The sequence below is a fragment of the Vidua chalybeata genome, chromosome 2, assembly GCF_026979565.1.
Source record: "Vidua chalybeata isolate OUT-0048 chromosome 2, bVidCha1 merged haplotype, whole genome shotgun sequence".
Lineage (NCBI taxonomy): Eukaryota > Metazoa > Chordata > Aves > Passeriformes > Viduidae > Vidua > Vidua chalybeata.
The window spans coordinates 86,232,707-86,247,537 of NC_071531.1; the positions used below are offsets into that span (position 1 = coordinate 86,232,707).

A 14,831-nucleotide genomic window follows, 5' to 3' on the forward strand; every position below is an offset into this window, starting at 1 on the left:
CTAGAGGGGAGCACACATAAAGACATTCCCTCTCATGTTTTCTGTAATGTTCCTTTCTCCTCTGTCAAGCACAAGGGAGAAAAGCCATAATTGTTATATATACTATTCCTTCTCTTCTCTACTGAAAGTCAAATATGGATTCATAGAGTATGAATGTAAAGATACCAGATAATACTGAAAAGACAGACCTCAACCCATAGTGGCAATACCAGCTTCATTATAGTTTGACTACTTTTAGCAAAGATGTTTAAAAATTGACAAATTTGAGAAACTAATCAGTGTACTGGGGAAATCGGCGCTAATTAAGCATCTGAACTTTTGCAACACAAAAACTGTGAAATAGATTAGCATTTTATTTACCGTTCATTATTAAGAGGTGAGTTGCAGCTGAAATCACACTACGTTAATAAGGTCACAATTACAGTAAATTACTTTTTTGCAAACTGAACACAATCACACAATGCTTAAAATTGAATTATTCCCAGTGGTGGGGACAAGGTGAAGATAGGATCTACACCTAGTGTCCACAGGAAGTAAAAATGGCATGCATTGACAAACAAATGCACAAAATATACATGTATGTCACATGAGGCACACACGGACTGTCTCTCCCACACAGCTCATTGCGGAATACAGAGACTGAACACATAATTTCTTTTTCGTAGAATCATCTAACCATAAACTGGTTGGAAAGGACTTCTGAATGTCATCTAGTCCAACCACCCTACAATGATCAGGGACATCTTTTTCTTAGCAAGAGCTGCAGTACCACATGGAGGAACTGTGAAAAGTTAAATCTGACAATATATCAGATTGCTTGCTGACACAGGGCTAAGATGGGGCTTCAGTTATACAGACACGGGTGGAGAGACAGGAGGGAGCCCCATCCAGTGCACAATGAAACAAGAGGATGCCCTTCCACATTCACCAGCAAGACATGGAGCAGTTACTCCAGCAGGAAGTAAGGAGGAGTCTTAGCACACTAACTCTCTTCTGGCCTCTCTGCCTTAGCAATCATTTACAATGACCCCCCCCCCCTTCCATTGCACTGTATTGGTGCACCCAAGGGGAAGATTATTTGGGAAAATGAGGCAGGGCTGAAGCTCTTCATCTTCCCTATGACACTCAGTATATGGTTGGTGATGCATCTGGCTGAACATGCATGGTTTCACCCTTTACTCCTGCTGTGACTGGCCCTACAATGCATCTAACGAAAAAAACCAAAACATAAAAACCGCCACCACCACCACAACAAAAAAAAAACTTCAAGTTTTTTAGTTCATATGTTTTATTTATTTTTAACATTTAACAAGGCTGCGTAGTCAACTTTGTACCTAATGTGATTTTGAATTTTTTAAAAAGGTTTTCAGGTTTCAGGTTAAACCCACATGTTCAGTGATCTGACAGTGCTTTTATTTTTTGGGTTTTTTAATGCCCTCTCAAAAACCAAAACAAAAACGTCTCTGATGCTTTCTTTCTTTCTGGCTGCTTTCCTTTGCTTTATTTTAAAAGCAAATATTTAGTGAAAAGTCTGTGAGAGCAGTGCTTTGTTTTGAATACTGTAAATGTGTACCTGTACAGTAAATGTACAGGTTCGAGAAATCTTCAGTTTCAAGTATTGCCAGTCTATTCTCAATTTTCTTTTTCTGAGCCACAGATGTCAGCACCAGTTGGAAAATTTACCAGCTTTTTAACAGAAATGCTGTGCATATGTGCAGGAGAAAGTGGACATTCTATATGAAATTATTTAGTAATCATTATGGGTAAGAACTCTTTACTAGTGTCTATCATAAGCAAGCAGAGTGTATGTCTTATGTAGCTCTCTGACAGAGGTTCAGTCAAGCCCCCAGTGGGAGCTCCTTGGGTTTCTTCGAGTCAGCTCTTTCACCAGGCCCAATCATGCTCTGTGAAAAGCTCTGCCAGCTGCTGCTGCACACACAGGAACCACTGTCAAAACCAATTTAGAGAACTGCCTGGTTTCACGTGCTGGCATCAGATCCTCTATTTTAACTGCCAATTTTAAGCAACTTTTAACTGGAAAGAACATCAAGTCAGCAAGATAATGATAATACTGTGGAGTTCAGAGTGGTTTGTCTTTTAAGAGCAGGCTTTGCATTAGCAACAGTAACTGTAAAATAAAAATTTAAAAAATCTACACTACTGATTTATAATAAATAACTGAAGGAGATGCTTCTCTCCCACCTTTGGAAACAGAAGGGAAGGAGAAGCTGCATTAGGTGACTAGGCTGGGTATCTCCCTAGAAAGAAACAAGGCAGCTCACAGTACTTTTGTTCTGGTTTGGCCAAATGCCTTTGAATGTACCTTCAAATACCTTTTTGAATTTGATGTGCTAGCAATTCATTGTCAAAACTGCAATGACATGTACTTAAATTTGCAATCACTTCACTGTAGAAGCATATATAGAAATACATTCTATCTCACTTCTGATAAGAAGAACAGGTGACACTATTTTCCCTTGCCTAAAGTAAGCTTTAAAAGCAATCTGCTTGACAAGGTTTAACTTTAGATCCTGCAAAGGTTGGTGATGGCACAAAAGATAGCAGGAGAATCAGGAAATGGCACAGTCATTGGAGAAAAATTCTGAGACAAGATCCCTGTACAAAAATAAAAGGGAGCTCCTGAGAGCCTTGAAAAATATCCTGCACACATTGATAAAAAAAGCCTTTAAAGTCATTCTTCAAAAAAAAATAAACTGAACTGACATATCCAGTCATTGTGATTTCTTCTTCATGACCTTCCTCTATATCCTTATACACTAGATGAAACCAAACCCAGGGAACAAAAGTGCAAAGTAACAGAACCAGAATAGCTTTCTCTGTTTTGTTCCAGGGTTTCTTTAGAGAAGAGACTGCTATTTAACTCCCATGCCACCGAAGTCATATTCAGGTAAGCATGTGAAAACCAAGATATTTGATTTTTATACAGGACATCACACTGTCATTTTGTGTCATTCTTTGTTCCCCAAAACTGGCTATTCATGTGCCCTGTTATTTTACCTCACATATGGCACATGGCTCTCAGTCTGCAAAAACAGTGGCAGCTCTGAGCAGTAAAGTAGACAGGAGGTAGGACAGCGCAGACAGCAGGGCTACAGCGTTTTAAGGATGGCTGCACTCTGGTAAGGATCTCCAATTTTTGCCCACATGCAGCTGTAGCTGTGAGTGGCACTTCTGCCTCTCCAAGCTGCCAGGGCTCAAACCTGACATTGAAACTAAAGGTATTTACATAAAGTGATATTGCCTGCAGGAAAATATTGTCAAATGCATGTACACTGCCCAGGAAAGGCTTTCTATGTGTGCTGTGACTGGTGAGGAGAATGGGGAAAGAGCAGGCTGAACAGCCATACTGATCCATCTCATCTTCTTTTGCTTGCCAGTTTGGGAACAACAAAGGTACAGGATCAGTCTTCAGATGCATTCTACAGTATAACATGGGTTCCCCTGCGCTGCAAACAAGTTTATTTCTGGAGTGATGCTTGTGTTGTCACATGGCCAAGAGAATTCCTCATTTCTTGAAGTCTGTTGGGAAGAAAGGCTGTATATATGGAGATCAGGCTTTGCCATGCAGGTCCAAGAACAGACACAATACACTTCAACATTACTCAAGGGTTCTGCAAAGATGGGACTGTCAGTGCAGCCATTTCTCAGAGGCGCCACTCAAGACATCCTGAGTATACTGTAAACAGGGTGTGTGTACTGGCAGAGAACTGACTCTGGAGGTTCAAACGTTTGCACAGGCTAATTATGTAAAAGCAGACCACACACATGCTAGGAGCAGCCAGATCACTACTATATATGATGCTAGAATTTTGTATTTTGCTTAAAAGAAGAGTTTAATTTTCCAGGATCTTATAAATGTCAGGAACTGGTGAGAAATTAATATCATGTCAATAAGCTCTCCTGGGTGACAAGTATTAATTCCAAACAAAAATAAAGCCAAGCCTATTCAGGTACAGAACAGTTTTCTTCTATTATTAGAAGGATAAAAAAAACCAAAGAATCCTTTTCCCCTTCTCACAATTTCAAAGACATCTTACTAGAGTAGCAGTGATACATATATACCTGAGGGTTTGGGAACCCCAGGTCACACCATATGGCCAGCAATGAAGCAAACCAGCATCCCCCTGTGCAAACTGCCAAACATTCAGAAACCTAACAAAGCCATGTGAATGTAGCCAATGGAGCACGGGAACAGGCTTACAACCTAATTCACAAAGGGAAACAGTGGCATAACTTTGGGGCTTTCTATCAATTTCAAAGCAGCAAGTTCCCTGTAGGCTTCTGCAAGAAGGTCTTAAACCCTTTTCTGACATCTGGATGCATGAGTGAAATCATTCCTATCAGTGATTATCCCTGCTGTGGTATCATGATTAAGAAGCTGTGTCGGTCCATCACCAAAAAGAATGCCAAGGCATTATCACCACCTACTTGCTGTTCTCACTCAGCGTTACTGCCACTGGTTTGCTAAGGCAAAGGATTTATCTTTCAAGAAAATTGGCTGAAAAATTAAGGGCAGAACAGTACATAAAGTGTTTCTAGGTTGCACAGTACTTCTGGTGGTCAACATTCTGTGTATCTATTTTATTCCTTCTCTTTAGCCAGTCTGGGTCTCTGCTTCACCCTCAATCCAGTTTTTGTGAGTCACATCAGATTAGAAATATATTCAGCTATGAGAAAAATCTTTTGCAACTGATCCAAAAAGAAACAATAACAGAAACTCACGCATATTACATTTGGAACCTCTAAAAACAAACAGAAACAATGCAAGACACTGAAAAATATGGACAGGTTTCCTCACGGTCTTGTTTAGAAATGTACTGCAGCTGAAGTCACTTGTAGGATATCCTGTGGGTGACACATAAGGTAGTCAGTATAGGAGAAAAAGAAACCGGACATTTGAATACAAGGCTTTGTTCTGCATTTTTGCTACACAATCTGTAACTACATCTGTTACCCCTCCATCTCTATCAGTGCAAAGCATTTGTTTGGTTTGTCTCAGTGTATGGACACTAACCGAACATCCTGACTTTGAGTACTGTACACAAACCTCTCACTACAAGACAGAAAATGAGGTGCTGAGGCACACCCAAAGAGAAACAAAGCTCAGGAAGGGTCTGGAGCACAAATCTGACGAGGAGTGACTAAGGGAACTGGGGAAGCCTGGAGAAGAGGAAGCTCAGGGAGACCTTATCACTCTCTTCAACTCTCTGAAAGGAGGGTGTAGCCAGGTGGGGCTTGATCTCCCAAGTAACAAAAAAGCAATAGGACAAGAGCAAGTGTCATTAAGCAACACCAAGTGAGATTTTGATTGGATATTAGGAAAGATTTATTCACTGTAGGGGTTGTCACAAACACTGGAACAGGCTGCCCAGGGAAGTGTTTGAGTCACTACACCTAGAGGTATTTAAAAGATGTGTAGATGTGACACTAAGGGATATGGTTTAGTGGTGGGCTTGGCAGCACTATGTGGCCTCAGTCTTAGGGTCTTTTTCAAATTAAACATTTCTACGAATCTTTGATTGTATTACAAACTCATCACTGAATTCCTCTGCATGTTATTTTATCCTGTATTAATTCATGTGAACTGTGTGCCAGGCCTTGCCACAAGAAGTGCTGATGGAAGTTTTGCCATTGATTTTAGTGCAACAAAAGTCAAGATGGTTATTTTTCAAGTTTTTCATGGACGTACTGCTTTTAAATAGTTTTACAGAGTCTCAACATCAAGTCCCAAGGCACAGCAGAGCTAAAACACATTGGCATGAAGCTTGAACAGAAGGTAAAAGTGTGTCCTCCTACACCATCTCCAAATACACAGAGCTCTAATTAACAAAGCAGAAACATGGGACGTTGGCCTTCACAGCATGGGACACAGATCAAAAAGGAAACATGAAACTGAAGATTACTCAAGTATAATAGAAGCTTAAGATCATAGAGGATTTATTCACCACCAAAAATATTAGAGCCAAACCCAAACTCCCAAGAGAAAGTATCTCCAGTTTCACACTAAACAGGACACTTCCTTAGCTTTGTAAACAGGAGACTGATATGTAACAAACTGCCGAACAACTCTATGCAATCCAGTATTTCAGCCAAGAGAATCCCACCAGAAGCAGTGATATAAGTGCTCTCTTTTATCCAAAATGTGGTATAATGTAGTCAACCTAATAAATACAATAGCGGAATTTTGGAGGCAATTCTTGAATATAGCTTAATAAAGATTGCTAGATTTCCCTGCATTAGTGGGCAAAGTCTTACTACAGAGAATGCCAATACAGAGCCTTCATGGTATTTTTTAGGACTCTTTTAGTATCCTGATGTCAAATCCTTGCAGCTTCACAAAAGCCAGAGCAAGCCAGGGTAGCCCTTCTTTGGGGTTGAGAACATGCTAAAAACTTTTAAGAATTAAAATAATTGAGATTGACTCAATGATCATTCTTGGTCCCTTCCAACTAAACATATTTTCTGATTCTGTGATAGGTGAATATCTATTTTGCTATATTAGATGGTATTCTAAAGATAAATTATATTTATTCTGCAAATGCGTGTATAAAAGACTCATGCCTACGATACATATACTTTTTTATTTTGATAGACAAAGTACAACTGACAAAAATATAGCAACAAAGCCTTTAGAAAAGCCAAAGTTATGTATGCCTTCTTTGCCTCAGTCTTTGTAGTAAGACCAGTTTGCTTTGGGTATCCATCCTCCTGTACTGGAAGAGAGGGACAGGAAGCAAAATGAAGCCCCCACAATCCAAAAGGAAATGGTCAGTGACTTACTACACCACTTAGACACAAATCTATGGGGACAGATGGGATCCACCCAAGGGTCCTGAGAGCTGGCAGAAGTGCTTAGCAAGCCACATTCCACCATTTACCAACAGTCCTAGCAAATCTGGAAGGTCCAGTTAACTGGAGGTCAGCAAATGTGACACCCATCTACAAAAACGGCCAGAAGGAAGATACAGCGAAATACAGGCCTATCAGCCTGACCTCAGTGCAAGGGAAAGTCATGGCACAGCTCATCAATAGTGTCATCACGCAGAACATGCATGACAACCAGGGGATCAGGCCCAGCCAGCACGGCTGTAGGAAAGGCAGGTCCTGATTGACCAACCTGATCTCCTTCTGTGTCTAAACCTACTCAGTGGATGAGGGAAAAGCTGTGGATGTTCTCTGCCTGGACTTTATGTAGTGGATTTACCTTGACTGGACACCAAGTGTTACAGCTTGATGTAAGGCACTTCACTAAACCAAAAAAAGAAGCAAAAATTTTGTGTGTATAAACAAAGAGAAAAAAGTTTATTCTCTACTTTCCATCAGGGGGTGATATCCAGCCACTTCCCAGGAAGCAAAGTTGCAGCACATGCTCCAGAAGGCAAACATTGTAAAATAAAAATATGCCCCATTCCTCTTCCCTCCTTTAGCTTTTATATCTGAGCTGATGTCATATGGTATGGAATACCCCTTTGGTTAATTTGGGCCTGGTTGTGTCCCCTCCCAGGACTTTTCCCACTCCCAGCTGCTTGAGAGGGGCAGAATGTTAGACAGACAGCCCCGATGCTGTGCCAGCACTGCTCAGCAGTAGCCACAACTGCTGTGTCATCAACACCTTTCTAACTAACAATGCAAACCACAGCACTGTGAGAGCCGATGCGGGGAAAATTAACTCTATCTCAGCCAGTTCCAAGACACTTTAGTAATGCTTCTGGCACCATATCCCACAGAATTATCCTGCAGAAACCAGATGCTCATGGCTTGGAGAGGTGCACTATTTCCTGTATAGATGACTGCCCTATTGTCCAAGTCCAGAGAGTGGTGCTGAATGGAGTTCAGTACTGGGGCCAGTCCTGTTCATATCTTTATTGATGCCCGGGATGAGAGGAGCAAGCCTGCAGATAAAACCAAGTTGGGCAGGAGTTCTGGCTTGCTGCAGGGTAGGAAGGCTCTGAAGAGGGATCTGGACAGGCTGAATTGATGGCCCTAGGCCAATTGTGTAAGTGCTGAGTAAACAGTTGGGCTTGATAATCTTGGAAGTCTTTTGCGACCTAAACAATTCTACCATTCCTAATTTTGCAAATACTTAGTACATTTGGTTCATAAAAAATATATAGTTATTTTTACTCACCTCATTTACATATAAGCTATTCGAGCTTTCTTATTACACTGTCCTGTATGACTTGAACCCCTTGACTCTAGCAGAATTATGAAGATGGTCAAAGTTGAGCACATGATGAATATTACTGCACTAATGATCCCCTGTGAATTTTTTATTTATGTCTATTCCTTGTTGTGTTTTATGAAACACAACATCTCTGTGGCATGACAGAACTCCCAACATTTAGATTTTCAGCACTGTTCAGTTTCTACAAATCAAAGCAATACAACTATCAAGTTTTCTCTTCCAGCCCTTTAAGAATTAGCTGGCCTAATTCAGTTTCATAGTAATACTTAAAAAAGCCCCGAATTAAAACCAAGAAGTTTCAAGAGACTGTCTGAAGAATTTATAGTGACTTACACTATGATATACATCTGCCTGATAAAACATATTTCAAGTTCCTTTAGAGAATTCTTTTATGCTGCTTGCTGCTGACTCAGGGTTGGAATTCGCATGCAGTATGCTTTGATATTTCAGTCCAAACTGTTAATTATACAGATAAGAAACATCATCAAAGTCAGATAATTGTAGACCAAAGTGCATTACTGCAGGGAAATTAGTAAGGCTTTTTTTTTTTTTAACTGATGAAGCCTGAAATACGTATTTCTATACAAAATCTAGAAAACAGGGAAATAAAGCCTGTCAAAACCAATTTATTTTGGCCATTTTACAGTTGACACAATTTTATGTTACCAGAGTCCTCTAAAAAATGTATACAAGCCTATTAAGAAAAGAACTCAGTAAATGCATTCCAAAAGTGCTGTTCTATACCACTAGTGATACCAGAGATATTTCATAGACTCATGGAAACATAAAATCACAGAATCATGGAATGGTTTGGGTTGAAAAGAACCCTGAGGGTCATCTAGTTCCAATCCCGCTGCTGTGAGCAGGGACACTTTGCACTAGATCAGCTTGATGAAATCCCTTGAACAGACCTCTCTGGGCAACTTGTGCCAGGGCCCCACCACATCCACAGTAAGGAATTTCTCCTAATACCATAAAATCATAAAATGGCTTGGGTTGAAAGGGACTTAAAACATCTAATCTAAACCTGCTCTCTTTAAAAAACTAACCAAACAACCAGAAAACAACATAATTTTCTCCACAAAACAGACACTTAATATTTGTTTAGTGAGAAAATACTGCCCAAATCACCATATACTTTTTCCCATGATTAGGCATCAGCCAATACACAGAAGAAGAGGGTAGAGTTAATGGCATACATCCATTTGGATCAGGCCTTAAAGAGCCAAAGGCTGTTGGCAGTTCCCCAGAATTATAAAGTAAGAGTTTTTTCTTTGCATTTTGGTGGTGCACAAGCAAAGCAAAGTTTGGAAATTCCAGATTTTTTTGGATTCATATTGAAAACCACAAGAGCGTGGAATCTTATCACGAGTCATCTGATGTTATGGTTTCAAATCCACATCAGAAGATACTGGTTCCATGGCTTTCAGTTGTTTACATATTGAAATGACCTGACACTATGCTGTCTCTTCTGTTCTGTCTTTGAACAGAACAGAACTGAACTCTGGAGTTTGAAGTTTAAAGTATGTATGGTGATGCTTAGTCTGAAGATACAGACTAGACATACTTCCCTATACTACGCAGATGTTTGTTCAACAGCTGATAAGAAAAAGTATGTGATGTTTCAATTAGATATTATATAGTAAATAATATTATTTAGAACTTTTTATCTTCTACTTTTCAACTCCAAGTACACATAAACAACCAAAATAGGAAAAGCAAAATATCAGACTTCTTGTAATTAGGCAGTATTACCTGCATACTGCAAACTGGGAAACTGAGTCAAAATAGAACAATGGAAGCATCTGGAAGACCTCTGTGTTATTCTGATGAACTTCAAAGTACTTAACTTAATAGCATTAATAAACACTCTAAGTGAATACCAGTACTTGTGCTATAAATGTCGTTGGCACCTCCAGGACACTTTAAAAAATTGATTAGTGCTACACAGGACTGCTGAGTCATCAATGACCGTCCTTCAACTAGGACAAGAGGATGTCTTGTAAGCAAGTTATTTATATTCTTAATATCTTCAGCAGAACGTACAGGCTGGTTAGGTTTGGTAGTCATTAAATAGCAATTTTTATATGTGCTGCCCTCATCCATAGATTTCTTATCAGATCAACTTCAGTCTTAAGTAAGAGCAATTACAAATAGGTCAACTTCTTTTAGTCTGAAAGAAGAAATGCAATATTGAATCATGCACACTGCAAAGGTTTGTTTTGGCCAGAAGCAAGACCAAGCCTCCATATTAAACTCTGTGTATGCAGTACCACTAGTTTATCCTGTTTGGTACTGGAACTCAAAAGATTTTTTTTCTTTTAATAAAATGTGCAGGTGGTCTTGGACTTCCCAAGATATTTTATTGAAGCTGAATGGGCCTTGTTTCCTCTTCAGTATTTCTTTTAATCTCAAAACCTAATAATCATGATCATCAACATAATATTAAACTACTTTTTATCTTTGCTGTGTGTTTTGAGAGAGACTGTTGTAACACATTTACCCCAATGAATTGCATGTTCTCAGATCCCATTCTGTATTGTCATATCTGCAAATATTTACAAAGCAAAACATACTGTCTGACTCAGCAACGCAACTCACATCTTTCATGCTGTTCCATATCATTGCTTCAGACCAAAACAACAAAAAAAAACACTGCGAATTATAAAAGTCAGAAATACTATTAGTGGCCTACAGCCAAGTGTGGTCTAAGCATTTGCTTGTGAGCCTGTCACATGCATGTAACACTTGGAATACTGCTCAAAACCTTTGGTTGTACAAATATAGACCCTCAGTCAAGGAAGTTTCATTCGAGTAGAATCAGGGGGATCAGCACCTGATCTGCTTTAAATGTTGCAACCCCACACCAGCTCCACTGGCCACACCAGAACACGTGGTCCTTTGCAGAGAAAAAGCAACAGGATTCCCAAGCAGAAGAAGAGAGCAAAGCTGCAGCATGCAAAGGTCTGCACATAGTCTTCCTCGAAGTCTGTGACCCTTCAGTATATTCGTAACATCCACTCAAGAATTGCAGAAGTGTCTGACTTCAGCATGAACACGTTCACTGTAGGCTACAAGGCTCACTAGCATATGTTCCAGCAAAGATGAAAGGTAGGATGTAAATGCACATAGATCTGCCATCTTCCAACAGCCCCAGAATTAGTCCACCTGGTACCCACAAAGATCAACCACTACAAGTTGCTTCAGGTAATTTTAAAGGTGCAAAGCTTAATCAAATTGTTAAATTATCACAACTAGAAAGACAGCAATTAACTAATCATTTCAAAGGCCTGTTCTCTTCACCACTGCAAGAAGCAATTTCACCACAGGAAGTCTTCTGAGAAGTAAAACACCCACCATACTACCATGAATATGAAAACTTTATTTATATTAGGGATTAATGATTTCTTCATTGACTATACAGAGATGATCAGAGTAATAAGACATTTTGATCCTCTAAGTATGTGAGTTTTCAATCAAAAAACTTGTTTGAAGTTTGAGCTGGATGGAAGCTTGCTTAGCTTACTTCAGAGATGGTCTCAGTTATTCTATGAAGATGGCAGGCTAACAAATCATGAAGCTTGATAAAACACAGAACAATTTTAAAGAAAGAAACAGAAATAACATATATGTACTTTTATTGCAAACACATACTTTTTTCTTTAATGAGATTAAATTTAACTTGTGTATCAGCAAGAACTGCAATTCTGTCCTGCTTCCTGACTCAACATTTCCATTATAAGAAAAAAATCCTCCACCTTCTCTTCAGTCTTCTTTCAGTGACAAGAAAAGGCATAAAAAATATTATTAAGTTCAATATGGCTCCAAACTTTACACAAAAACATCTTCCTAAACCAACTGTATACCCATTACGTGCATTGTATACATGCTGGGAAATAAACACTGGCAAATACAGTCTTGGAAATGGCTCAAGGGCCTGGGTTTTTAAAAAGGGTTTATAAAATATATGACTGCTGTCAACTGGAAGATGTTAACTTGAACACTGATGTTAACTGTTCATTTGCATGGAGAACATCCTGCATTTCCCCATCTAAAGTACAGGGCAATGTGCAAAAGCAAGCTCTCCCACGTGAGGCTGGAACATTCCAAGCTGCTCCCTGGCCAAAGGCCCATTACTCTTCCCAAACTGAAAGTCAAGGATTCTAGAGGTGAATTTCAGGAGCACTATTTTTATGCAGTCTCCCTGTTCACTCCGCGTGGGACCACGGCAAACGACGGCGTTCACTCGAGGCACCTGCGTCCTGCACTGCTGCGCTGCAGGCCCTGGGCAGCACCTCGGCTGTCCAGGACATCCTCTGCGGGCAGCTCCTGGAGGGAGCCGCACCGGAGCTCAGGCTGAAAACATCCTCTCTACGAGGCAGGCGATGTCCGCAAGCCCGCTGCCGCCCTGACGGGTGTGCACCATCCCCGGCCATCACAAGGGACGAGGCCAGTCCCGGTGGGGCAGTGCCCAGCCGCTCTAGGGCAACACCAAGTCCTGGGCTCAGACCCTCCGCTCGACGAAGTTCCGTAACCCGGCGAGCAGCACGCCGACAGCCCTTACAGGAGTCGAAGGCGGCGAGGCTGTGGCAGGGCCGGGAGACGATCCCGCTCCCTCCAAGGAGCCCTAAGGCGACGGCAGCGCCGCCGACACACCGCCCCGAGAGCCCCCGCAGCGGCGCCGGTGCGGCCGGAGACGCCACGCAGCCCCCGCTCGCCCCGCTCTGCCCCGCCGCCGGCACGTCACAGGCACACGGGGGACACGGACCCAGGGGTGCCGAGGGACGCCCGGCGGGGCTCGCCTGGGCGGCGGGGACCGAGCACTCCGCGTTGTCAGGGGCAAGGTGCTCCCCGAAGCCCAGACGGGCCGCTGGGGGTACCTCCAACTCCCCGGAAACCTCCTCGAAGTTGCCCCGAGAAGTTTGGGACCGCCCGGAGGTGCAGCCGCCGGGCAAAGTCGCTCTCTCAGCCCACGCCTCCCTCCTGCCACCTGGCCACACGCTCCCGGATCGGCCGCCGGGACCGCACCCCGGAGACCGACCCCACGACCTGGCTGAGCCCCCCGGGACGGGACCCCACCCGGACCGACGCCAGTCGCCCTCGGGGCACGCGGCCCTCGCTCCCGGGACAGGGGAGCGGCAGCCCCGAAGGCGCGCTTAAGGACTACCCCCGCAAAAGCAGCCCTTGGGAATAAATAAAGCAGCAGGACACCTACCATCTCGCCTGATGTTGGAAGCCCGCAGGGCTTTTATAGATCCGCTCTGGGCAGGGGCGGTGGTGCCCTGACGGCTGCAGAAGTTCGCACAGACGACGGCGTAGAGCAGGAGGAGGATGAGCAGTTGCATTGGGACCAGCAGCGAGCGGGACCGTGTCTCTGCGAAGAAACGGGCTCTCCTCTCCCGCCGAGGGTCCTTCCCTCGCTCGTGTTCTTTTCCCCCTTACCGACTTTATGATTGTTGCGGGTTGCTTGTGTGTTTGGGGGAGTTGGAGGCGGGGGGGGGAGAGGGAGGGGGGAGAAGGCACAATCCCCGCAAAAAAAAGCACAAAACCCCAGAGCACGCAAAGCAGGGGTCACCTCCACCGCGCTACTCTCCGAGCTGCCTCAAAACTTCCTGCATGCTGAACTCTCGGCTGCCCTTCTGGGCCGGCCAAGCTCGGCAGAGGTGCGGAGCGCCCGGGCCGGGACCGCCGCCCACTCCCCTCGTCCAGCACGGCCGTGCCCCGTAGCAGGCGGGGGCTGCCGCAGCCGCGCTCCCCCGCGGCCGCCGCCGGGCTGCACCGCGCCTCGCACCGCCCCGCCCGCCGCGCCGCGCCGCGGGAGCCGCCGCCGGGGTCTGCAGAGCCGGGGGAGGAAAGGGGGCCCGGGGCAAGGGGGCGGGAGCGGTGCCCGGGCCCTCCCTGAGCTACCGGCCTTGCCGTCTCCACTCCGGGCAAAAAGTGGTAGGAGGGATGGTGCGAGGGAGGGGCTGTCCCCGGTGCGGAGTGAACGCCGGGTTCCCGGCGGCTGGGTAGGACGGGAGCCGCGTGCCAAGGGCTCTTCGCCAGCACAGGGGCCACGCACCCGGCGGTCCCGTCAACCTCGGACCCGCGGTGGCCACGTAAAAGTCTTCGCTGGTCCGAATGCCTCAAAACGCCGGGGCGGGTGCGGAGACTTAGTGGGACAACTGGTGAATAACTCGCAGTTGTCCCCGGGAGAAATATATGGGCTTCTCCTGTCAGGCCAAGCACTGTCCAAAGTTTTTCATAAAAAGTTAGTTCTTACTAATTTAAACCCTTATTAAATTGAGTCTAGTTAAAAGATTGTCTTACTGCCTGCAGTTTAGGTCTAAACCAAAAGTATGTGAAGGTTGTAATCAGATTGCTAGTTTAATACTCTTTTTCTTTCCATTAGTTGCAATGAAAATAATCAAAAGGAGGATGCAAAAAAAAAAAAAAAAACCTCAGGTTTTAATAGTTCTCTAGTAAATTTTTCCCTACTCAGTTTATTTCTTACATTTTATGCAGTCTTAGCCAGTCTAACAAACTGTTACATGCTGCCAGATCTTTAACAACGTGAAACATACATCATTAGCAGAAGAATGTCAATATGGTGCTGTATCAGGAGTCTTGGAGGAGTCCTGCTACA

The 14,831-nt window shown here is 43.4% G+C and overlaps 1 protein-coding gene across 4 annotated transcripts in view; it reads right to left on the bottom strand.

The window, feature by feature from the left end:
- Positions 1-14,116, bottom strand: part of PDGFD (platelet derived growth factor D) — a 136,080-nt gene extending 121,964 nt beyond the window's left edge. Inside the window, exon 1 of one of the 4 annotated variants that reach the window (XM_053935692.1) lies at positions 13,422-14,116. In XM_053935692.1, the coding sequence (XP_053791667.1) occupies positions 13,422-13,551 (130 nt within the window). In that variant the 5' untranslated portion in view covers positions 13,552-14,116. The remainder of the gene's footprint in view (positions 1-13,421) is intronic. The other 3 variants (XM_053935691.1, XM_053935694.1, XM_053935693.1) reach the window with 3 other exon arrangements.
- Between the last annotated feature and the right edge of the window lie 715 nt (positions 14,117-14,831).